The 27,507-nt window shown below is 41.6% G+C and overlaps 1 protein-coding gene across 5 annotated transcripts in view; it reads right to left on the bottom strand.

The window, feature by feature from the left end:
* The window catches only part of HECTD4 (HECT domain E3 ubiquitin protein ligase 4), a 193,119-nt gene that overhangs the window by 30,297 nt on the left and 135,315 nt on the right, over positions 1–27,507 (bottom strand). For all 5 annotated transcript variants that reach the window (XM_081252690.1, XM_081252691.1, XM_081252693.1 and 2 more), the window contains exons 51-55: positions 23,355–23,491; positions 22,741–22,867; positions 14,614–14,751; positions 12,901–13,037; positions 10,898–11,058 (exon numbers count right to left, since the gene is read on the bottom strand). In XM_081252690.1, coding sequence (XP_081108816.1) covers positions 10,898–11,058; positions 12,901–13,037; positions 14,614–14,751; positions 22,741–22,867; positions 23,355–23,491 — 700 coding nt within the window. The remainder of the gene's footprint in view (positions 1–10,897; positions 11,059–12,900; positions 13,038–14,613; positions 14,752–22,740; positions 22,868–23,354; positions 23,492–27,507) is intronic.

The following is a 27,507-nucleotide window of genomic DNA, read 5'->3' as shown; positions in this document are numbered from 1 at the left end:
AGCCTCCACACTGGGCCGGGCCACGGGCTGCTGAAGGGGAAGGACCACATCTCAGGCTTCTCTGGCCTCATGTTCTGTGCTCCAAGTTAGACACTTGTGTTTTAAACAAAAAGCCACATTTAGTTATGTTTGATTTTTCCCAACTCAAAAACCACCATGGAAAAAGAAATGAAAATATATGTTCACATAAAGACTCACATATACGTGTGTTCATAGTAGCATACACAGAGTAGCCAAAAAGTGGAAACAGCCCAAATGTCCAACAACTGAGGCACGGTAAATCCATACAATGGAATGTTATTCACAAATAAAAAGGGATGAAGCACTGACACGTGCTACGACATGGATGAACCTGGACAGCCCTGTGCTAAGTGAAAGAAGCCAGACACAAAAGCTCACATATTATGAATCCATTTATATAGAGTGTCCAGAATTAAGCAAATCCATAGAAACAGAAATTAGATTGGCGGGGTTGAGCTAGGGGACGGGAGAAGGGGAACTGACTACTAATGGCTGTGGGGTTTCTTCTTGGGGTGATGAAAATGCTCTAAAACTGAGAGGGATGATGGTTACAGAATTTTGTGAATATACTAAAAATTGTTGGCCTGTATACTTTAAGTGGGTAAATTACATGGTATGTGAATTGTACCTCTGTAAAGCTATTATAAAAATTTCAGTGTGGGCATTTTTTTTTTATGTGATGAATTTATGAAGTGATTGGCATTCACCTTGAATAATAGCTCATTAGTGACTAAGCAGGTCTCATTTAGAAATGCATCTCTTGGTAAAGAATCTAATCTAGCTAATACTAAGCATAGGGGAGGCTCCCTGTATTTTATTAACTAATCACCATAATTAAAAATTCTGCTGGTAGTAAGCACTTAATCAAGAAGGCAAGTTAGAAGTAGCCCTTTTGGAATGTAAATTGGTGCAGCCACTGTGGAAAACAGCATGGAGGTTCCTCAGAAAACTAAAAATAGAGTTACCATATGATCGAGCAATTCCACTCCTGGGCATATATCCAGACAAAACTATAATTCAAAAACATACATGCACCCCTATGTTCAAAGCAGCACTATTCACAACAGCCAAGACATGGAAACAACTTAAATGGCTATTGACAGATGAACGGATAAAGAAGATGTGGTACATATATACAGTGGAATATTACTCAGCAGTAAGAAAGAATGAAATAACGCCATTTGCAGCAACATGGATGCAACTAGAGATTATCATACTAAGTGAAGTCAGAAAGAGAAAGACAAATACCATATGATATCACTTATATGTGGAATCTAAAATATGACACAAATGAACCTATCTATGAAACAGGAACAGAATCATAGACATAGAGAACAGACTGATGGTTGCCAAGGGGGAGGGGGTTGGGGGAGGGCTGGATTGGGAGTTTGGGATTAGCAGATGCAAACTGGTATATATAGGGTGGATAAACAACAAGGTCCTACTGTATAGCACAGGGAACTATATGCAATATCCTATGATAAACCATAATGGAAGAGAATATGAAAAAGAACGTTTATATATATATATATATATATATATATATATATATATATATATATATATATAAAACTGAGTCACTTTGATGTACAGCAGTAGTTAACATAACATTGTAATTCAACTCTACTTCAATAAAAAATAAATTAAAAAAGAAAAAGAAGTAGACCTTTTGTGTCTATAAAGTCTAGGTCTAAACCCACTCGGAGCCAACAGGGGTCACTTGATATTACCTACTGACCCAAACTAAAGGTAATGCTGGTCCATCGTATAAAGTGGAGACAAAAAAGAAACCAGCTACGATGGTGCATGTTAGGTGGGTTCTTTCTCAGCTCCACCAGTTTGTAATATTCTTGCGCCAGAATTTAAAACAAACCAACTCCACCTGCTTCTTCCCGCCTCAGAAGTTTGCCTGTTGACAGTACTTGCACAGCTCACAAGGACCAGGGCAGCAAAACAGATGAGGTCTGACTATGAAAGCTGAAAGCCCTACAGGCTCCCCCCAGCTCTCTCCTCAGATTGAAAAGCCTCAAGTTGCCAGGTTGAAGCTGGAGTGAGATTATTTTCGGTCGACTCTGCAGACTGTTAATGTCTCTGAAGTCTCTGCTGAGGAGCCCCCCACCCCACCTCTTCATTCTCTAAAGTCCTCTCTCAAACCCACGTGAGCACTTTAGGCAGAGTACACCTCTGATGAAAACCCATACTATGAGCAGAAATTCCATCATTGTATTGATCAAACAAATCTATGGCATGTTTCATATTTCTCCCAATACCGAGATCACCACATTAATACTGATCGTAAATGTCCTACATCTGTAGCCTGATTGTAACCTTGCGAAGCACTTTCTTGCCTTTTCTCTAAGTTGCTAGTCAACAGTCAATAGGTTTCATCTATCAGAAAAATTTGCCAAAAATATGACCGAAAATCTTATTAAAGAAGTTTTTAAAAACTTTAAGAGTACCATATTGATATTCAAGCATATATGTTTGGGGATCCTTTTCAACAAATATTTGGAGTCTACAGTGTGAGCCAGGGCCCAGATTAAGCACTGGGAGCCCTAGCAAAGAATCAGGCAAGGTCTCTGCTTTTAGGAAGCTTATGTTCTAGAGGGAGGAGACACACAATAAACAAAATTTTTTTTTTTTTTTGGCTGTATGTGGGCCTCTCACTGTTGTGGCCTCTCCCCTTGTGGAGCACAGGCTCCGGACGCCAGGCTCAGCGGCCATGGCTCACGGGCCCAGCCGCTCCACAGCATGTGGGATCTTCCCGAACCGGGGCACGAACCCGTGTCCCCTGCATCGGCAGGCGGACTCTCAACCACTGCGCCACCAGGGAAGCCCAACAAATTTTTTAAAAAAGCAAAAATATCAGGTCCTGGAAGGGAAGTATTGATAAAATCCAGTGTTATGACAATGTGCTCCTGTGGGCTTACTTTAGATGGTGAGGCAAGGTTTTTTTGGAAAGGTGACATATTCACTGAGATCTGAATGACAAGAATGAGACAGCCAATCCACCAGAGGGCAGACAGCAGAAGCAAGAAGAACTAAAATCCTGCAGCCTGTGGAACAAAAACCACATTCACAGAAAGACAGACAAAATGAAAAGGCAGAGGGCTATGTACCAGATGAAGGAACAACATAAAACCCCAGAAAAACAACTAAATGAAGTGGAGATAGGCAACCTTCAGAATAATGATAGTGAAGATGATCCAGGACCTTGGAAAAAGAAAGGAGGCAAAGATCGAGAAGATGCAAGAAATGTTTAACAAAGTCCTAGAAGAATGAAAGAACAAACAAACAAAGACAAACAATACAATAACTGAAATGAAAACTACAGTAGAAGGAATCAATAGCAGAATAACTGAGGCAGAAGAACGCATAAGTGACCTGGAAGTCATAATGGTGGAATTCACTGCTGTGGAACAGAATAAAGAAAAAAGAATGAAAAGAAATGAAGACAGCCTAAGAGACCTCTGGGACAACATTAAATGCAACAACATTCGCATTATAGGGGTCCCAGAAGGAGAAGAGAGAGAGAAAGGACCCAAGAAAATATTTGAAGAGATTATAGTCGAAAACTTCCCTAACATGGGAAAGGAAATAGCCACCCAATTCCAGGAAGTGCAGAGAGTCCCATACAGGATAAACCCAAGGAGAAACATGCCGAGACACATAGTAATCAAACTGGCAAAAATTAAAGACAAAGAAAAATTATTGAAAGCAGCAAGGGAAAAACAACAAATAACATACAAGTGAACTCACATAAGGTTAACAGAGTTTCTCAGCAGAAACTCTACAAGCCAGAAGGGAGTGGCATGATATACTTAAAGTGATGAAAGGGAAGAACCTACAACCAAGATTACTCTACCCGGCAAGGATATCATTCAGGTTCGATGGAGAAATCAAAAGCTTTACAGAGCAAAAGCTAAGAGAATTCAGCACCACCAAACCAGCTCTACAACAAACGCTAAAGGAACTTCGCTAAGTGGGAAACACAAGAGAAGAAAAGGACCTACAAAAACAAACCCAAAACAATTAAGAAAATGGTAATAAGAACATACACATCGATATTACCTTAAATGTGAATGGATTAAATGCTCCAACCAAAAGACACAGCCTTGCTGATTGGATACAAAAACAAGACCCATATATATGCTGTCTACAAGAGACCCACTTCAGACCTAGGGACACATTCAGACTGAAAGTGATGGGATGACATTCAGACTGAAAGTGATGGGATGGAAAAAGATATTCCATGCAAATGGAAATCGAAAGAAGGCTGGAGTAGCAATACTCATATCAGATAAAATAGACTTTAAAATAAAGAATGTTACAAGAGACAAGGAAGGACACTACATAATGATCAAGGGATCAATCCAAGAAGAAGATATAACAATTATAAATATATATGCACCCAACACAGAAGCACCTCAATACATAAGGCAACTGCTAACAGCTATAAAAGAGGAAATCGACAGTAACACAATAATAGTGGGGGACTTTAACACCTCACTTACACCAATGGACAGATCATCCAAACAGAAAATTAATAAGGAAACACAAGCTTTAAATGACACAATAGACCAGACAGATTTAATTGATATTTATAGGACATTCCATCCAAAAACAGCAGATTACACATTCTTCTCAAGTGCTCACAGAACATTCTCCAGGATAGTTCACATCTTGGGTCACAAATCAAGCCTCAGTAAATTTAAGAAAATTGAAATCATATCAAGCATCTTTTCTGACCACAACGCTATGAGATTAGAAATCAATTACAGGGAAAAAAACGTAAAAAACACAAACACATGGAGGCTAAACAATACATTACTAAATAACCAAGAGATCACTGAAGAAATCAAAGAGGAGGGGCTGGGCTTCCCTGGTGGCGCAGTGGTTGAGAGTCCGCCTGCCGATGCAGGAGACATGGGTTCGTGCCCCGGTCTGGGAAGATCCCACATGCCGCGGAGTGGCTGGGCCCGTGAGCCATGGCCGCTGAGCCTGCGCGTCCGGAGCCTGTGCTCCGCAATGGGAGAGGCCGCAGCAGTGAGAGGCCCACGTACTGAGAAAAAAAAAGAAAAAAAAAGAGGAGGGGCTTCCCTGGTGGTGCGGTGGTTGAGAGTCCGCCTGCCGATGCAGGGGACACAGGTTCATGCCCCGGTCCAGGAAGATCCCACATGCTGTGGAGCAGCTGGGCCCGTGAGCCATGGCCGCTGAGCCTGCACGTCCAGAGCCTGTGCTCCGCAACGGGAGAGGCCACAACAGTGAGAGGCCCGTGTACCACAAAAAAAAAAAAAAAAAAAAAAAAAAATCTAAGAGGAAATCAAAAAATACCTAGAGACAAATGACAATGAAAACACGATGATCCAAAACCTATGGGATGCAGCAAAAGCAGCTCTAAGAGGGAAGTTTATAGCTATTCAAACCTACCTCAAGAAACAAGAAAAATCTCAAATAAACAATCTAACCTTACACCTAAAGGAACTAGAGAAAGAAGAACAAACAAAACCCAAAGTTAGCAGAAGAAAGAAATCATAAAGATCACAGCAGAAATAAATGAAATAGAAACAAAGAAAACAATAGCAAAGATCAATAAAACTAAAAGCTGGTTCTTTGAGAACATAAACAAAACTGATAAACCATTAGCCAGACTCATCAAGAAAAGGAGGGAGAGGACTCAAATCAATAAAATTAGAAATGAAAAAGGAGAAGTTACAACAGACAACACAGAAATACAAAGCATCCTAAGAGACTACTACAAGCAACTCTGTGCCAATAAAATGGACAACCTGGAAGACATGGACAAATTCTTAGAAAGGTATAACCTTCCAAGACTGAACCAGGAAGAAACAGAAAATATGAACAGACCAATCACAAGTAATGAAATTGAAACTGTGATTAAAAATCTTCCAAGAAACAAAAGCCCAGGACCAGATGGCTTCACAGGTGAATTCTATCAAACATTTAGAGAAGAGATAACACCTATCCTTCTCAAACTCTTCCAAAAAATTGCAGAGGAAGGAACACTCCCAAACTCATTCTATGAGGCCACCATCACCCTGATACCAAAACCAGACAAAGATAATACAAAAAAAGAAAATTACAGACAAATATCACTCATGAATATAGATGCAAAAATCCTCAACAAAATACTAGCAAACAGAATCCAACAACACATTAAAAGGATCATGCACCATGATCAAGTGGGATTTATCCCAGGGATGCAAGGATTCTTCAGTATACGCAAATCAATCAATGTGATACACCACTTTAACAAATAGAAGAAAAGCCATATTATCATCTCAATAGATGCAGAAAAAGCTTTTGACAAAATTCAACACCCATTTATGATAAAAACCCTCCAGAAAGTGGGCATAGAGGGAACCTACCTCAACATAATAAAGGCCATATACAACAAACCCACAGCGAACATCATTCTCAATGGTGAAAAACTGAAAGCATTTCCTCTAAGATCAGGAATGAGACAAGGATGTCCACTCTCACCACTATTATTCAACATAGTTTTGGAAGTCCTAGCCAAGGCAATCAGAGAAGAAAAAGAAATAAAAGCAATACACATTGGAAAAGAAGAAGTAAAACTGTCACTGTTTGCAGATGACATCATACTATACATAGAGAATCCTAAAGATGTCACCAGAAAACTACTAGAGCTAATCAATGAATCTGGTAAAGTTGCAGGATACAAAATTAATGCACAGAAATCTCTTGCATTCCTATACACTAATGATGAAAAATCTGAAAGAGAAATTAAGGAAACAATCCCATTTACCATTGCAACAAAAAGAATAAAATACCTAGGAATAAACCTACCTAGGGAGACAAAAGACCTGTATGCAGAAAACTATAAGACACTGTTGAATGAAATTAAAGATGATACCAATGGATGGAGAGATATACCATGTTCTTGGATTGGAAGAATCAACATTGTGAAAATGACTATACTACCTAAAGCAATCTACAGATTCAATGCAATCCCTATCAAATTACCAATGGCATTTTTTACAGAACTAGAACAAAAAATCTTAAAATTTGTATGGAGACACAAAAGACCCCGAATAGCCAAAGCTATTGGCAAAGACACCTACAGTCCTGAGGGAAAAAAACGGAGCTGGAGGAATCTGACTCCCTGACTTCAGACTATACTACAAAGCTACAGTAATCAAGACAATATGGTACTGACACAAAAACAGAAATACAGATCAATGGAACAGGATAGAAAGCCCAGAGATAAACCCATGCACCTATGGTCAACTAATCTATGACAAAGGAGGCAAAGATATACAATGGAGAAAAGACAGTCTCTTCAATAAGTGGTGCTGGGAAAACTGGACAGCTACATGTAAAAGAATGAAATTAGAACACTCCCTAACACCATACACAAGAATAAACTCAAAATGGATTAGAGATCTAAATGTAAGACTGGACACATAAAACTCTTAGAGGAAAACACAGGAAGAACGCTTGTTGACATAAATCACAGCAAGATCTTTTTTGGTCCACTTCCTAGAGTAACGGAAATAAAAACAAAAATAAACAAATGGGACCTAATGAAACTTAAAAGCTTTTGCAAAGCAAAGGAAACCACAAACAAGACGAAAACACAACCCTCAGAATGGGAGAAAATATTTGCAAATGAATCAACGGACAAAGGATTAATCTCCAAAATATATAAACAGCTCACGCAGCTCAGTACTAAAAAAACAAACAACCCAATCCAAAAATGGGCAGAAGACCTAAATAGACATTTCTCCAAAGAAGATATACAGATGGCCAAGAAGCACGTGAAAAGCTGCTCAACATCACTAATTATTAGAGAAATGCAAACCAAAACTACAATGAGGTATCACCTCACACCAGTTAGAATGGGCATCATCAGAAAATCTACAAACAACAAATGCTGGAGAGGGTGTGGAGAAAATGGAACCCTCTTGCACTGTTGGTGGGAATATAAACTGATACAGCCACTATGGAGAACAGTATGGAGGTTCCTTAAAAAACTAAAAATAGAATTACCATATGACCCGGCAATCCCACTACTGGGCATATACCCAGAGAAAACCATCATTCAAAAAGACACATGCAGGGGCTTCCCTGGTGGTGCAGTGGTTGAGAGTCCGCCTGCTGATGCAGGGGACACGGGTTCGTGCCCCAGTCCGGGAAGATCCCACATGCTGCGGAGCAGCTGGGCCCGTGAGCCATGGCCGCTGAGCCTGCACGTCCAGAGACTGTGCTCCACAACAGGAGAGGCCACAACAGTGAGAGGCCCCCATACCGAAAAAAAAAAAAAAAAAAAGACACACATACGCCAATGTTCATTGCCACACTATTTACAATAGCCAGGTCATGGAAGCAACCTAAACACCCATCGACAGACGAATGGATAAAGAAGTTGTGGTACATATATACAATGGAATATTACTCAGCCATAAAAAGGAATGAAATTGGGTCATTTGTAGAGACGTGGATGAATCTAGAGACTGTCAAACAGAGTGCAGTAAGTCAGAAAGAGAAAAACAAGTATCGCATATTAACGCATATATGTGGAACCTAGAAAAATGGTACAGATGAACCAGTTTGCAGGGCAGAAATTGAGACACAGATGTAGAGAACAAACATATGGACACCAAGGGGGGAAAGCAGCAGGGGGTGCAGGTGGTGGCGTGATGAATTGGGCAATTGGGATTGAGATGCATACACTGATGTGTATAAAATGGATGACTAATAAGAACCTACTGTATAAAAAATAAATAAAATATAATTTAAAAAAAAGAATGAGACAGCCATGCAAAGTTCTGGGCAAAGCACTGCAGGCAGAGGGAACAGCATATACAGAGACATTGAGGAGGAAACAAGCTTGGTGTGTGAGAGAAACTGCGGAAGGAGAGTATGCTGGGAGAAGCAGACAGACTCTGAGGCTTGGGGAGGGTTTGGTGAGCCAGGTTAAGGGTTTGAATTCTACTCCATGGGAAGTGGAATGCCATGGGAACGTTTGAATTAGAGGAGAGAGATGAATGATCTGATCTGTGTTTCTAAAAGATCACTCGGCTGCTGTGCAGAGAAGGGAGAGCTGAGGCCTAGACCAGTGTGGTGGAGGTGGAGATGGAGAGAAGCAGCCTGGGATGTACTTTGGAGGAAGAGTCAATGGGACCTGCCGATTGGTTACGTGAGGCAGTGAGGACAAAGGGTGACTTGGGCACCCCTCACAGATGTGGAAAGACCGGTGGAGGAGAAGGCCCGAATTCCACCTCACATGCAACATTTTAGGCATCTATTAGATTAGCCTTGTCCATATAAGAGCTGACTTCGGTTAACTTGTTTTCAGCTCAGTTCTAAAAACCTGACAAAAGTAGTATTAGCCGCGCGCGCGCGCGTGTGTGTGTGTTTTTTGGCCGCACTGTGTGGCTTACAGGATCTCAATTCCCTGACCAGGGACTGAACCTGGGCCATGGCAGTGAAAGCCGGGAATCCTAACCACTAGGCCACCAGGGAACTCCCGAATATCAGCAATATTACCAGGCATGTTGCTTATGGTCAAAACAACCCCCAGTTGGCAAGGTGCACTGGGAGGACTGAAAAAAGAGTGCTCTTGGTGGGAAGTTACAGTTTCGGGCTTTCCAGAAAATGGTGGCTCTTATGAACTGGGCCTGCCTCTTGCCGAAATCCCTAGAAGCTATGCCTGTGGAGTTGTTACAAAAGATACCGGCTTCTATTTGGGACGTGGGGCTGCTCAGCCATCACGTGAACACAGCGACGTTAAGTCTAGCCCTCACACCTGGGTTGTCCCTGGGTGGGTGGGTGGGGTCAAAGTATAGCCTTTGAACTTCTGTGTGGATGACTATGACTCCTGCTGAAATGTATGCACGACACTTCCCTGTGGCACGCCACGCTTCCCATCCTGGATCTTTCTAGGTGAAGCTAGTGCCAAGTATAGCCTATTTGGGTCTTGTGAATTTGATTGTCAAGTTGAACTTAAGACCACCCAAATGGGGCGATGAAACATCTGAGTGGAGATGGCAAGGAGGCAGTTGGATACATCCATCTGGTGCTCCAGAGAGAGGTCTAAGCTGGAGATACACTCAAGTTGCTTCAAAACTGACAATATAATGAGAAGTTACAATGCTACTGGATGAACAGTATGAAAAATAGTTTATGGGAAGTTTTATCAGAGAGCTCCATTTATCATTATATTTTCTTCTGAATTGTTGCAAGAATTTTTATGACTGAAAGAAGGAATTTACAGGTGCATGTGAGGGAATTTTGCCAGATCTTTAGGATTTAACCCACAGAGGGCAGGCACAGGTCCCCTCAGAGACCCCCGCAAAGTGCTGGGCACAAAGGAGCACACAAGGAATACCTTGTTAGTTTAACAGAAATGAGCTGGCTGCTCACACAGTGCCTGGACTCCTCTTAGTTGTGTCTTCTTGACTTGGTTTACACTTTAGAACTCTTCCACGTTCTTCAAATCTCCAAACACCCCTCAACACCCCCAACTTACAGCAGAGTACCCACGGCATAGGCCAGGTGATACTGGGTCCTGCAACTTTTCTTCCTAACTCTTGCAATTCGCTGTTATCTTTACTAGCTGCCTCTGTCTCTCTCTTAGCTTTGAAAGAAAAGCCTTCTTCGTCAACGATGAATGGCACATGTGATAAAACAGAGTAAGTGGATTTCTGTGACCCACTAGAAAGAAGGGCTCAATTTTACCTGTGAATTTATATTTTATTTATTTTTAAAAAATCTCTGGCCATGCCACGTGGCCTGTGGGATTTTAGTTCCCCAACCAGGGACTGAACCCAGGCCCTTGGCAGCGAGAACTCGGAGTCCTAACCACTGGACTCCCAGGGCATTCCCTTACCTGTGAATTTGAAGGTTGGTATTGTCCAGGGTGACCAGCCCATTGGTGGCAGTCCTTCGGTAGCCTGCTGGGGGCCTTTCCAACATATCAATAGGATACCAGTATCGGACCAGCACACCTTCGCTTCGGAGGTACGTTTCTACCTGCACCAATTCATTTACCTACAATAGAAAAAGGAAATGTCTATTTGTTTTTTGGTTTTTTTTATTTTTATTTATTTATTTTATTTATTTGTTTTTTGAGCACTAACTTTTTCCCCCAAGTTTTAAAATACATATGTATACATATAAGACCAAACTTTTATAGCAGTAAATACTAGTTTCATGTCACTGATTGAGGCTAAAAGTTCAAAGATATCTGGATAGTGTATTTAGTTTTTTCATACCAGTTGGGAAATTTTAATTGGTACAATAAATTAAAGAACTTCAATGTAATATGAGTTTGAAATTTAAAGAGAAGAGTGGTATATTTCAGTAACAGTTCAACATGCATTGTTGCCAGGTAAAATTTATGTTCATTGTTTTTATGTTAATAATTTTGTAAAAGCAGAGAATCTGTCTGATCGCTCTATTTTATTGCTAGGAAAATAAAAATGTAAGCTCATGAATACACATTCTGGATTCAAATAGCAATGTAATCTTGATTTAGGGACTACTATTAAAACAAAGGGAATCAAACCACTTGAGACATAACAGATTATTACTTTAACAAAATTTCTATTTTTCTAATTTTCCTTTCACACGTTTCCGTTGCTGAAAAATACTGTCAGTTACGTACTTTCTGATAACCAGAATCAGAGCTTGTCTCAGCAGGCAGTGGGAGATTAACAGTATTACTAATGGAATTTTCTACTTGAAAGTTCACCTTAGTAAATCACCAGCCAACAGCCTCTCTTAAAAATGTAATGATTTAAATTATACTCTGGGGCTTCCCTGGTGGCACAGTGGTTGAGAGTCCGCCTGCCGATGCAGGGGACACGGGTTCGTGTCCCGGTCCAGGAAGATCCCACATGCCGCGGAGCGGCTGGGCCCGTGAGCCATGGCCGCTGAGCCTGCGCGTCCGGAGCCTGTGCTCCGCAATGGGAGAGGCCACAACAGTGAGAGGCCCGCGTACCGCAAAAAAAAAATAATAATAATAATAAAATAATAATAAATTATACTCTGGTAAAATGGAGTCAGTTGAAGATGTAAAATTTTCAATTTCAAAGCATTAGTGATACCTAACATTATCTGTATCCGTAGACAGACAGATACCAAAGCTTATCTATGTGGTGATAGATACTTCTATATCTGAGACTCTTAGGCTTGATCTGTGTATTATTTCATCAGTTTTTCCTGCATGGGAAACAGAAATGCAAGCATGTGCATGTAACCTAAGGATTATGTAGTCACAGCCTTCAAACAGCCTTCAAGGCCTCTGTTTTCAAAGAAAGCTTCGGCTTGGCCCTTACTCTCTTCTATTCCTTCCCCCCTGCCCCCCCCACCCCACCTTAAACCTTGCTGAGCCCCATGAGAGGGCTCTGCAAAGCTGAGAAGAAAACAACTTATCTAGCTTAATACACTCATTTTACAGACGGGGAAACTGAGGCTGCGAGAACCAGTGAGATGACATGATCAAAATCACAAAACTATTTCTCTGAGTCTGTATAACAATCATGACAATGACAGATCATCCATTCATCAAGGCCAACAGGAGAATTTTCCCTTGGAACTTGGTAGATAGATATAAGGTAGGGGCAGTCTGAACATGGTTCATGGAAAAAAACCAGCAGCAGCAGCATGGTCTGAAGGCGATAACAGCACTGAGAGTTAACAGCTCACGTTCTACAGTCGGCGCTGATCTGGGCCCATGAGAAACTCTCAGGCAAGTCATCTGGCATGACAGCACTCAGCCTGGTTTCTTTCTCCCTAATTTGAAGACTAATCTCCCTGTATAATCACTGTTTAAGGTATTTGGAGTCTGGGCATGAAAGTCTCAGTGTAAATAAAAGGCTCTTCACTCACTGAATCAACATCTAAGACAACTCCATGAAGCCCAAAGGTTTTCAGCATCCCTCGGATGGCAAATTTTGGCAGGGCAGTTCCAACCGTACTGCTGGCTACGTTATTGCTGTCTGGAGAGCGGGTTACTACCGTGAGACCTGAGGAGGGTAGAGGGAAAAGTTTTTTCAGGAGCAAGTACCATTATTATTTTGGGACCCTATAGTTTAGGGTCTAAAATAACTCTACAGCATTTACCAATACCCTCAGTTTAGTTATAACCCAAAAGGAACACGGCTCAGTCCGGAAGATAATAAAACAAAGCGTGGTAAGAACTCGGGCAATTTAACAATAAAAAGACAAGCCAATTAAAAAATGGGCAGAAAATGTGAATAAACATTTTTCTAAAGAGAAAAGATATGCATGAAAAGATGTTCAACATCATTAGTTATTAGAGAAATGCAAGTCAAAGCCACAATGAGATACCACTTCACATCCATTAGGATGGCTATAATCAAAAAACAGGCAATAGTAAGTGTTGGCCAGGATGTAGAGAAATTGGAACCCTCATATGTGCTGATGGTAATGTAAAATGGGGCAATCACTTTGGAAAACCATCTGGCAGTTCCCCAAAAAGTTAGACATAAAGTTACCATATGACCCAGCAATTCCACCCCTACATATATACCCAGGAGGAATGAAAACATGTCCACACAAAAACCTGTACACAAATGTTCATAGCAGCATGATTCATAATAGCCAAAAGGTAGAAGGAACCCAAGTGTCCATCAATTGACGAACAGATAAACAAAATGGGGTACTATCCATACAATGGAATATTATTTTTGCCATAAAAAGGAAGTAACAACATGAGCTACAACAGGGATGAATCTTGAAAAATTATGCCATGTGAAGGAGGCCAGACACAAAAGGCTGCATGCTGCCTGAGTCCATTTTTACGAAACATCCAGACTAAGCAAATCTATAGAGGCAGAAAGTAGATCAGTGGTTGTCAGGGGCTAGTAGGAAGGAGGAATGGGGAGTCGGGAGGGTACGGAATTCCTTTTGGGGGATGAAAATGTTCTGGAATTAGAGGCAATGGTTTGGTGGTTGCACAACTTTGTGAATATACGAAAACCGTTGAAATGTATACTTTAAAGGGTGAATTTTATGGTATGTGAATTCTCTCTCTCAAAAAAAGAGGAATTAAAAAAGAAAAGTAAATATATAGGCCTGCCCCTGCCCATGATGTTTGTGAAGGTCTAATAATGAGTTGTTTTATTTCCTTTCTGTGCTTTTCTGTATTTTCATTTCCTCAAGATATGCAACAGATTTTTAATCAAATGAATAAATACATTGTATAAAATTCTAAAAAGCACAGTACAACCACATATTCATGGTTTATTAGCTGGACAGCCAGGACTAAGCCTGAGAGGCCTATCTGCAATCCTCCACCCACGCCCCACTTCTCTCTCAAGTGCCCTATCTCACCCTGCTCATGTGAGTGGTTCTGGGAGTGTGGAAGAGGCCCCCAGAGGCCAGACAGCTTCTACTTGTGCCCCACCAGGAAGCCTAGGGCCTCACATGGGAGAGCCTGGAAGAGCTCACATCACCCAGAGTAAGGAGAGTCACCCTAGAAGAGCCAGCAGCTGACTGGCTCAAACTCATGCTTGGGAAAATGCAACTTCTCATTTCAGAGGAAGTTTCATAGGTGAAGGAAGCGGGGGGAAGCAAAACCTTTTCGAACTTTATCAATTGTGAACTTGTTTGCTTCATCCTTAATGTCTTCAATGGTGGGAAGATAAAGGTCTCTTGGGATGCCACCATTCTCCTCGTAGAGGAATTCAACCGTCTGCCGGGCAATATCCACCATGCCTAAAAAATATAACAGAACTGGTAACTCTCCGAAGAGCACACAATCTTCAGTCCAATCATGACACTGACCCATACCTAAAATGAAGAGATGGGGAATTTGTGGGAGTATGTAGCCTTTTGGGAATGGTAATTATGCAGTGTCAGTCAAGTTTAAAATACTCAGTGCCCTACTTCTAGGCATCTCTCAAATCTCTCCCACAGAAATACAAGCACAAGTGTGTAAAGGTATAAGAACAGTCCCTGCAGCACTGCTGGGAAATACAACAGCAACAAAAAAAGGAAATAATGAAAGTATTCATCGATAGAGAATGGTTAAAAACGATGGTACGTTATTATGTAGTCATTTCATTTCAGTTAAGTCAAGAGAACAAACTACAGGACAAATGGAGAGGAAGAAGAAAGTGAGGGTAGTGTTTTTTTCTTAGTTTACGTATTTTTGTACTGTGTTTGATTATTGTTACAATGAACACATGTTGCTTATTTAAGAGAGACAGAGAGCTTCATCAACTTCTATCCAGTACTGGAATTTGCTCTGTCCTTCCTTCTCAGGGGGAGAAGACATCATTATATTCAATAGCAACAGCCACAGATAATTAATAAACCAAGTAAATAAATGTCCAAGGCATGAAGAAAACAGCACTGTGGGGAGGACAGAGGGGTGGCTGCCACTGCTGCCCCCCGCCCCACCGCTTGAGAAGCTGTGGGTAAAAAACACCAATTGACAGCATCTGCTTTTAAACAAGGCTTATATCTATCACACTCATCTACTGCTCCTTTCTTTGCTGGCCTTGTTGTAATGAAAAGGCACAGCAATTTTCTGAGCACAGTTAAGAAGGGGGCTGCCCTTAGAGGAGCATGCATAGAGAAAGAAGTGTCAGAGAGAATAACAAGAAATGTGGCCTGATGGCAAAATGTGGTTCATGCATACGAAGCAACACTACTTCATAATAGATAAGAACGGAGAGTTCCCTGGCTGTCCAAGGGTTAGGACTCGGCGCTTTCACTGCTGGGGCCTCGGTTTGATCCCTGGTTAGGTAACTAAGATCCCATATGCTGCGCAGTTCGGCCAAGTAATAATAACAATAATAGATAGGAACAGAATATTGGTACATAATACAGCATTAGTGAAATATATGCTAAGTAAAAGGAGACAGACACAAAAGACTACATATCATAGGACAATTTATATGAATTATCCAGAAAAAGCACGGGGACTGGGGGTAAGAGCAGGTATTGACATCAAACTGACACTGGAGAAGCTTGCTGGGTTGATGAACATGCTCAGAAACTGTACTGTGATGATGCATGACTTGTTAATTTACTATAACTCATTGAACTCCACACTTAAAATGAGTGAATTTTATAGGATACAAATTGTATCTAAATAAAGTTGTAAAAAATAATCAGCAAAAGGTAGAGGGTATGAGGTGCAGTAAAATGAATTTGGCAATACGGTGAAAACTGCCTGAAGTCGGGTGATGGGTAATGCAGATTCATTATATAATTTCTTCTACTTTTTTTTTTTTTTTTTTTTTTGCGGTACGTGGGCCTCTCACTGTTGTGGCCTCTCCCGTTGCGGAGCACAGGCTCTGGACACGCAAGCTCAGTGGCCATGGCTCACGGGCCTAGCCACTCCACGGCATGTGGGATCTTCCCAGACCAGGGCATGAACCCGTGTACCCTGTACTGGCAGGCGGACTCTCAACCACTGCGCCACCAGGGAAGCCCTCTTCTACTTTTGTGTATATTTTAAATAGAAAATATAAACAGACCAATCACAAGCACTGAAATTGAAACTGTGATTAAAATCTTCCAACAGGGCTTCCCTGGTGGCGCAGTGGTTGGGAGTCTGCCTGCCGATGCAGGGGACGTGGGTTCGTGCCCCGGTCCGGGGGGATCCCGCATGCCGTGGAGTGGCTGGGCCTGTGGGCCATGGCCGCTGAGCCTGCGCGTCCGGAGCCTGTGCTCCGCAACGGGAGAGGCCACAACAGTGAGAGGCCCACATACCGCTAAAAAAAAAAAAAAACTTCCAACAAACAAAAGCCCAGGACCAGATGGCTTCACAGGCAAATTCTATCAAACATTTAGAGAAGAGCTAACACCTATCCTTCTCAAACTCTTCCAAAATATAGTAGAGGGAGGAACACTCCCAAACTCATTCACAGGGCCACCATCACCCTGATACCAAAACCAGACAAAGGTGTCACAAAGAAAGAAAACTACAGGTCAATATCACTGATGAACACAGATGCAAAAATCCTCAACAAAATACTAGCAAACAGAATCCAACAGCACATTAAAAGGATCATACACCATGATCAAGTGGGGTTTATCTCAGGAATGCAAGGATTCTTCAATATACGCAAATCAATCAATGTGATAAACCATATTAACAAATTGAAGGAGAAAAACCAAATGATCATCTCAATAGATGCAGAGAAAGCTTTTGACAAAATTCAACACCCATTTATGATAAAAACCCTCCAGAAAGTAGGCAGACAGGGAACTTACCTCAACATAATAAAGGCCATATACGACAAACCCACAGCCAACATTGTTCTCAATGGTGAAAAACTGAAAGCATTTCCTCTAAGATCAGGAACAAGACAAGGTTGTCCACTCTCACCACTATTATTCAACATAGTTTTGGAAGTTTTAGCCACGGTAATCAGAGAAGAAACAGAAATAAAAGGAATACAAATCGGAAAAGAAGAAGTAAAACTGTCACTGTTTGCAGATGACATGATACTATACATAGAAAATCCTAAAGATGCCACCAGAAAACTACTAGAACTAATCAATGAATTTAGTAAAGTAGCAGGATACAAAATTAATGCACAGAAATCTCTTGCATCCCTATACACTAATGATGAAAAATCTGGAAGAGAAATTAAGGAAACACTCACATTCACCACTGCAACAAAAAGAATAAAATACCTAGGAATAAACCTACCTAAGGAGACAAAAGACCTGTAGGCAGAAAACTATAAGACATTGATGAAAGAAATTAAAGATGATACAAACAGATGGAGAGATATACCATGTTCTTGGAGTGGAAGAATCAACATTGTGAAAATGACTATACTACCTAAAGCAATCTACAGATTCAATGCAATCCCTATCAAACTACCAATGGCATTTTTCACAGAACTAGAACAAAAAATTTCACAATTTGTATGGAAACACAAAAGACTCTGAATAGCCAAAGCAATCTTGAGAAAGAAAAACAGAGCTGGAGGAATAAGACTCCCTGACTTCAGACTATACTACAAAGCTACAGTAATCAAGACAGTATAGTACTGGCACAAAAACAGAAATATAGATCAATGGAACAGGATAGAAAGCCCAGAGATAAACCCACGCACATATGGTCACGTTATTTTTGATAAAGGAGGCAAGAATATACAATGGAGAAAAGACAGCCTCTTCAATAAGTGGTGCTGACAAAACTGGACAGCTACATGTAAAAGAATGAAATTAGGGCTTCCCTGGTGGCAGTGGTTGAGAGTCTGCCTGCCGATGCAGGGGACATGGGTTTGTGCCCTGGTCCGGGAAGATCCCACATGCTGCGGAGCGGCTGGGCCCGTGAGGCATGGCTGTTGAGCCTGCGCGTCCAGAGCCTGTGCTCCGCGACGGGAGAGGCCCGCATACCGCAAAAACAAAAACAAAACAAAACAAAAAAGAATGAAATTAGAACACTCCCTAACACTGTATACAACGATAAACTCAAAATGGATTAAAGACATAAATGTAAGGCCAGACACCATCAAACTCTTAGAGGAAAATATAGGCAAAACACTCTATGACATAAATCCCAGCAAGATCCTTTTTGACTCACCTCCTAGAGAAATGGAAATAAAAACAAAAATAAATGAATGGGACCTAATGAAACTTAAAAGCTTTTGCACAGCAAAGGAAACCATAAACAAGACTAAAAGACAACCCTCAGAATGGGAGAAAATATTTGCAAATGAAGCAACTGACAAAGGATTAATCTCCAAAATTTACAAGCAGCTCATGCAACTCCATATCAAAGAAACAAACAACCCAATACAAAAATGGGCAGAAGACCTAAATAGACATTTCTCCAAAGAAGATGTATAGATTGCCAACAAACACATGAAAGGATGCTCAACATCAATAATCATTAGAGAAATGCAAATCAAAACTACAATGAGGTATCACCTTACACCAGTCAGAATGGCCATCATCAAAAAGTCTATAAACAGGGCTTCCCTGGTGGCACAGTGGTTGAGAGTCCGCCTGCTGATGCAGGGGACATGGGTTCGTGCCCCGGTCCGGGAGGATCCCACATGCCGCGGAGCGGCTGGGCCCGTGAGCCATGGCCGCTAAGCCTGCACGTCCGGAGCCTATGCTCCGCAATGGGAGAGGCCACAACAATGGGAGGCCCACGTACCACAAAAAAAAAAAATCTATAAACGATAAATGCTGGAGAGGGTGTGGAGAAAAGGGAACCCTCTTGTGCTGTTGGTGGGAATGTAAATTGATACAGCCACTATGGAGGACAGTTCCTTAAAAAACTAAAAATAGAACTACCATATGACCCAGCAATCCCACTACTGGGCATATACCCTGAGAAAACCATAATTCAAAAAGAGTCATGTACCACAGTTGTTCACTGCAGCTCTATTTACAATAGCCAGGACATGGAAGCAACCTAAGTGTCCACTGACAGATGAATGGATAAAGGAAATGTGGCACATATATACAATGGAATATTACTCAGCCATAAAAAGAAACGAAATTGAGTCCATCATACAGAGTGAAGTAAGTCAGAAAGAGAAAAACATATACCATATGCTAACACACATATATATGGAATCTAAAAAAAAAAAAAAGGTTCTAAAGAAGCTAGCGGCAAGACAGGAATAAAGACACAGACGTAGAGAATGGACTGGAGGACACAGGGAGGGGGAGAGGTAAGCTGGGACTGACAGAGTGGCATGGACATATATATACTACCAAATAAAGTAGATAGCTAGTGGGAAGCAGCCGCATAGCGCAGGGAGATCAGCTCGGTGCTTTGTGACCACCTAGAGGGGTGGGATAGGGAGGGTGGGAGGGAGACGCAAGAGGGAGGAGATATGGGGATATATGTATATGTATAGCTGATTCACTTTGTTATACAGCAGAAACTAACACAGCATTGTAAAGCAATTATACTCCAATAAAGATGTTTAAAAAAATTTTTAAATAAAAATATTGAGCAATCAAAAAAATTTCACATAATAAAAAGTTTTCAAAAGATTGAAAAAAAAGAACTGTGGCCTGATATCAGAAGATTATGGAAAAATAGTGTTTTGCAACATTTTCCAGAGGAATGGCGATAGGAGAAAAAAATACTCTGCTGTCTACTAAGCAGGAATCTGGGAATATGGGGAGAATGTGAAATTAAAGCGCGCACAGCACCGAGATGGTTTCATTGCCCTTCTTGGGGTCCTGACAACAGGAGGCTGACCCACCCTCACAGACGTCATCCTTTGAGCACTAGAGCCATCTCCCTGTTCTCCTTTCAGGCTTTGCCCCAGTTATATTGAAGGAGACTGTGTTTGAAAGGTAAATGTTTTATGTTTAAATTAACATAGTTCAGATGATCTGCCATGGCCACGTGGATGGGTCCCGAGAAGACGCCTTGGCAACTGTGTCAGGGGCCAGAGGTATTTCTGGGTGACTCAGGAGGCCAGGAGTCATCGGTTTGGCTCTGGTCTGGCAGCCACCTTTGGATAATCAAATTTCCTGCTGTGCTGTCCACCTTTTCCCTCCTCCAAACTGGGAGCAGAGAAGGAGAAGGCACACTTGGCCACAGACATTCAGGATGGCTCTGGGACCAAATGGTAAAAGAAAGAGACATCCTGAGTCAAGCAGAACTGATGTGAAAATAAAGGCACAGAAACCCATGATCATATACAAGAGCTTTCCACCCTTATACTGTAAAGACTCTTGCCCCCTTTCCTACTCTCCCGGAGCAGTAAGAAGCACCAGTCTCCCTCAACAGCTAGTGCCTCCTGTTTCTAAACGCAGCACTGCTTTTGCTGAATTAGCCCCAGGTCTCGGCTTCAATACTATGTTGTGAGAGGGGCCAAGCTAGACTGGGCACCCCAGTTATACCCACAGCGGTCTCCTAATCAACCGCACAGCCCTTCCCACAACGTAGTGCATCATTTCATTACCTATTTCCCACTAGGATGTGAACTCTGGGAGAAGGAAGCATCTGTGTCTTGCTCATAGGACAGTCCTTAATCCCTAGCAAAGGGCTTGACCCTGGGAGGCACATGTTGCATGTGTGAACAAGTAAGTGGATGAACCGCTGACTGAATAAATACAACTGAAACAAAGCCTCTTAACTCTGAAAGCCACTGACCCGCACTGGTTCTTCAAGGCATCACACTGATTAAGGAAAGTCATCTGAAAACAAGATGAGGTCTATTCTACTGTCTGAAAGGGCATTTTCTTTCAGATGTTGAGAGTGAACGGAGAGGAACGAAGTCTCTATCTGTAGGATCTACTACAGCAGATCACGTTGCTCCTTTGTTTAAAACCTCCCAAAGGCTCCCCATTTTACACAGAATAAAATCCAAAGTCCTTGCCGAGGCTGCCACTTCTCCCTGCTTCCCCTCATCTCTTTCCTGCTGCTCCCCCTCCCCCTCTCCTCTTCAGAGACACTGGCTTGGCCTCGCTGCCGTTCCCTCAACCACACAAGTTGACTCCCACCCGAGGATCTTCCCAGTGTTGCTCCCGCTGCCTGAAACCCTTAGGACAGAAGAAAAAAGAATATTAATTATCTGTCCTGGTTTGGGTTGGCAGCTAAAAGAGGGCTCTGGTAAGAGCAGAAAGCAATCACACCATGTCATAGGATGTGTGGCTATTCCCACAGGTTAAGCATAAACACGATCATTCCACTGTCATAGGTCTTAGCTTTGGGGACAGAAAGCATAAAAGAAAAAAAATACATACATATATATATATATATATATATATATATATATATATATATATATATATATATATATATATACACACATGCACACACACAGAGACACACACACACACAGATTAGTCCTGACACCAATCTGAGAAAAAGGAATTACTCAGCTATCACTGGAATCAGGGATTCGGCATATCAGTTGGTCAAGAAATAAAGGTCTTTTGGTGGTTCTTCTCCTTATTTGTTCCTAGTCTCAGTCAGGGCAAAAGTTTAAGAAGAGAAAGAGCAAATACTATCTCCTTACACCACCTCTGACTGCCACAATGATGAAAGAAAACCCAACTGATGCTCCACTGGAAGGGCAGCCGTGCCTCTTGGCAAAAGGCATCTCTGCATCTCCAAAAGCAGGTGTTTCACAGATGAGGAGAAGCCTGAAAACAGAAATCAGCTATCCACACTTAAGACTCCCTAACAATCTACTGTCTGCAGTCAAACTTTGCATTATTCTATGTGCCCAGTGGGAGAAAAATCTCACCATCATCGTTACTGTGACATCTAGAACTACATTAACTGAATGCTGACCATATGCCAGACGCTGTTCTTAAAAGCTTTATCTGTATTAACTTGTTAATTTTTCATATACATATGAGGTGGTTACCATTATTGATTCCATTTTAAAGGTGAGGGAAGTCTAGAAAGGTTAAGTAACTCTCCCAAGGTCACAAAGCTGGTAAACAGCATAGGTGTGACTTCAGAGCCCAAGCTATTAACCATCAGGCCATCCAGCTTCCTAGTATAACTGTGCCAGCTTCATTCTAGCAGCCCATCAACCCAAAATACTGAGTCAAACTGACAAGCAAAGAAAAGCCTAGCAAAGAAAGCAAAAGACCATAGAGTTCAGTAAAGGCCCAGGTAGAAGACATTGTTAAGTCTGGCCCAACTTTAGATGAGCCCCTCTTTTCTGACTTATATCCTGAGTTTCATCTAAACACATCTCTTCAAGTCATGAAGTAAGTTCCCTAGGAAAACATAAAGCACCAGACCTAGTTGTAAAGCACCCTTTATCTGGTCCAGGCCCGATTTCCGCTCTGCTTCATTGCGGAAGCGTCTTCGAATAGTAGGAAAAACCTTGGTCTCCCACGCTTTCACCAGCAGAGCGTAGTGGTCCTCCTGGAAAGAGAAGGCAAACGTGAACAGGAAAGGGACGCCTTGTGCAAGAATCAGTCCTTCCCTGACTTACAGCTCTCACCCTGAGGTCTTCACCCCCGTCAAATGCCAGTGACAGAAACACACCGTGCATACCACCAAACTAACTACACCCTCAGAAGCCAGGGGAGGCAACAGATGTTCTGGGGCAAGCTCTTCCTTTCCCTCTAAAGCACATATAAAACACTTCACATGATCCGCAACTTTACTGCTAAATTACTATCAAAGTACTTCATTTCTACATCCGGATCGCTACTGGGCAATGGAACCAAACAGATATGGCTACTGATATGTGGTTTAGAAAAATGAATACCCCAGAGCCACTGTTCCAACGCAATGACATAACTGAAAGCGTAACAACTCTAGCCTTGCACGCTCAGATCAAAATATTCCTCGTGGCTTGTCCTGGTCACCAGGGAGCTAAGCAAACGCTCTTAAGTGGGGCTCTTACCTGCGGGATGTCATCGTCATCATCGTCATCACTTTCGTCATCTGCAATGGGGGGCGGATGGGGGTCTGGGCCAGAGGTGATGAAATTCTCATAGCTGAGCTCTACTTTATAATGACAGGAAGTGTCACTATCATATTCTGTAACAAAGCACAATGACAGTGAATTCTAGGCAAGAGCACATGAACTTACCCTTGGACAGACCAGATTCTCCTAATTTGTGTGATAGAAAGACTCTTAGTTCTTGGAGAAATTTTAAAGCTCAGTATCAAGGAATAACTAATCACCTATCATTTCCTATTTGGGAATCCTAAAATAGTTTCTATGGGCATAATTCATTCAACTCAGAGAAGACTTTGGAAGGTTCTTCATCATGATAAAGAATTAGACAGACTCTTTTTTTTTTTTTTTTTTTTTTCACAATTAAAATGGCTTTTTAATTCCCCCAAGTAGTAAACCATACACCAAAAGAAAAAAAAAAAGAACTTATCTTCAATTGTGAAGGTGATAAATATTTTTGAAAAGATTTACCACAAGAATCTGTTTTGTCCGCATCAAAAACAATGTACCTGAACTTTAAACAAAATTCACATTTTATTTAGGTTGAAATAAACTATACAAAATTGATTTTCTTCACCAAAAATAACAGCAATATTTTCTATATTATTCCTAGATAAACCACAAAACACTTATTTTTGTAGGTTTTCTAGGTTTTGCTTGTAAATCAAGATGAGGCAGTAGATAGAGTCATGGAAAAAGACAGAAGAAAACAGACAAATCAGTTGTCAGTATCCATGGTCTCTGATCCTGTCTTGACCATGAAACAGAAGTGTTCAACATATACCTGTCAAAAAGCTTATGAAGATGTAGGCTCAATAAAGGAATGTAAACAGCAACAATCAGATGTGGAACAACAATGGCAGGCTCTTCCATTCAAACTTTAACTTGTTCCTTCAACTTCATTTGATAAAGGCAAAATCTACACTGAAATCCTTGTTTGGTGAGCTCACACGTTTCTCTTACAGTCTGATCATTTTAACGGTCCCTTACAGATTTTTAACAGCATACTTAAATTCCTACTATTCAAAGGTCAGTCATGAGCTTCATTGTAATGTTTTATATAATGTATTCCTTCCTCCCATACCTCCTCAAAATTTATTTCTTCCAAGAACTGATAACTAAGTACCTGACAATTGGATCCACAGTGACAAATGTTATATCTAAAATGACTTAATACAATTTCAAAGTGCCATTAGCAGAGATCACACAGAGTGTAACATGGTACTTTCAATGCTATCTTCTGGAAGAACAGTTAGGTCTCCAAAGCATGGGACTTCAAACGGGCCATTTAAACAGGCAGATTATCAATGACTAATGTACTCAATGGGAGGCCTACAGGTCAAGATATTCAGTGATTAAGTGGCCTACGTACACCTTACAACTTTTCTGTAAGATATTTTCAAATTTCCTACAGATTTTTTCAAATATCAAATATAAGAGAAAGCCTATTTTAAAAGTCTCTTAGGTATTTTCAATGGTTTCTGAATTATCTGTAGGAAGCTCTGACTTACTTTTTCTTTTTTTTTTTTTTTTTTTTTGCGGTATGCGGGCCTCTCATTGTTGTGGCCTCTCCCATTGCGGAGCACAGGCTCCGGACGCGCAGGCCCAGCGGCCATGGCCCACGGGCCTAACCGCTCTGCGGCATGTGGGATCTTCCCGGACCAGGGCATGAACCCGTGTCCCCTGCATCGGCAGGCGGACTCCCAACCACTGCGCCACCAGGGAAGCCCTCTGACTTACTTGTATAGAGTTTGATATATGTATCCACCATTAAATCCAAATCGTGTTTTATATCAAAATTTATGTTAAGCAAAGCCAAGTTACTTGACCTTTGGTCTGTCAAAGTGTTCCTCAGGTATGCTTTGAGACGCTTTCGTCCATTTTCATAGCGTTCATTCTCAACCTTCATCACAGGAAGAATACACAGGACCTTCAGCAATGCATAAACATTAGGAAAAAACTTGATGTCTGGCAGATGAAGGGCTTCATAAATAGTGGATGGAAGTTCTATATCTTTCCCTCTGTGTTTCCACTTGATTCTCCAACAATGCAGCTCAGCAGAGAGTGTGTCAGGATTAGGTAAATCACTTCTGTACATGTCAGCATGATGCTCCTCTGATGTATTGAATTTAAGCTGTCCCATGACAGAGGGTACCAGAGATAAGCATTTAAGAGCTTTGAGGTGTTGTTCTGAGAATATATCTTTCAGTTCCTGAATAATGTGTTCCACTGTTGGAACACTTAGAGTTTCTTTATAGTAACTCTCAGAGGTTAGCTGAGATTCCAGGTTACTGTGCTGAGCTCTGCGAAATTTCCCTGGGAGTTTCATCTGAATATCAAGTTTGGCTGCCAAATTTGTGGCTTCCTCAAACCAAAATTCATGATAAACTTCGATATTTTCCATCACTTCATTTAGTGAATGCAGCACTGCAGTCAAGCTACTGGCTGCAAAGAAGACATCAGAAGTTTGCCCCTGAAGATTTTTCCCAAAGGCTCTTGTAAAAGATAGAACATTTTTAAGAACAACAATGGTAACGATGAAATCAAAATCTGTTACTGCACTACAGAGTACAAATGCTCGGCCAGCTATACAGTTATTCCATCTAACATTTGTGTCACTATTTATACCATCTAAACATAAAACAAGTGCTTGTAGGAGGTCCACTAAGATTTCAAAAGCATCATGCCTGCCTGTCCACTGAGAATGGCAAATTTCCTTCAGTTCTTTGCCCCTTTCTTCATTGTTCTGAAATAGGACAGAAATTACATTGTCAAGTTCTAAAAGCAGTTGTGGTGATCGATGGAAAAAAGAACAAACTTCCTCAATTGTTCCTAACGTGACAGATACCCCCATAACAGGCACTGATTTTGCCAACCACATATTTAAGGCACAGGAAGAGCAGAGTGTGTAGATAGCTTGGGGATATTTCTCTAAAAGTCTAGAAGCAACAACTTTCATTTTGGAAGAAAATCCACTGGACACAATGTAAGCCTGGCCACGACAGTACTCCATGTTTAATCCCCACTTCTCAGTTATCGTAGTGTGAAATTTCACAGCCAAAATTTCTGCATCAGCTTCATAAGGCAGGAAGCCCACAAATTCCTCTCTCAGGTTGTGAGCTTCGTCAACAAACCTCACCAACACAGGCAGGTGCTCTTCCCCTGCTATGTCCACCACATCGTCAGTGACGATGGAAAAGAAGTGAGAGTCTCTCACTTCCCTGAGGGTTTCTTCCCGAATGCAGCTCTCACAGATCTCTAGCATCTGTTTCTGCTGTGTTTTTGAACAGAACAATGTGTTAACTGCTGTTGTCTCAAAGCGCTTTCTCAGAACCTCTTCACCAGAATTGATCCGGCACTCCAGCAGTGCTTGAAAGTTATCAGGAGTAAAGAGACCTTCTGGGATTTCATCAGCTTCATGTCCATCCAGAGGTATGTTCTGTTTTCCCATAAGAATCAAAATTTCAAATAAAGATTTTAAGTATTCTTTGTTTTCCTTCTCTTCAAGGGTTAAAGGTAAAATGTCTTCATCCTGCTCTTCACCCCCTTCTTCTGCACTGGGGTTCTGAGCATTGCTGTTGTTTATTTCCTTATGTTTTGGGTCCTGTTCAGAAGTTTCATCAATTTTTTTCTGTTTCAGTGTCCTGATTTCATCTTCACTCAATTCTTTTATTCGTTTTCTGTGTCTACTGTGTGGATTATTCAAATGGCTGGTAAGATCAAATATTGTTGGTATTGCATTATCTCGAAGAACTGTCCTATAAGGGCTAGTTCTACAGATCATAGAAGTCTCAAAGTGTTTGGCACACAATCGATAATGTTTATTTAGTTGATCAGGTGTTTTATCTTCTAAGTCTGCTCTCCTACAATTCTCCACCCACTTCTGGCATCTGGCTGGATCCCGCGGGAACCTGAAAAAGGCCAGGTCCGACTGCGTGCTCTTCCGCGTGCAGTTGGGGGCCGCGCAGAAGTTCGGCATCGTCGTCTGCCCGCCGGCCGGCCCAGCCCTCCCCTCCCTGCCTCCTCAGGGCAGCCCGCCCGCCCGTCGGGGCCGGGGAGGGGAGCCAGGCCGGCCGGCCGGCTCGTTTGGGCCGGC

This window comes from Mesoplodon bidens (genome assembly GCF_964165515.1).
Source record: "Mesoplodon bidens genome assembly, chromosome: 13".
Taxonomy (NCBI): Eukaryota; Metazoa; Chordata; class Mammalia; order Artiodactyla; family Ziphiidae; genus Mesoplodon; species Mesoplodon bidens.
Note: the sequence above shows the minus strand (reverse complement) of the source record. Positions and strands in the feature narration are given on the sequence as shown.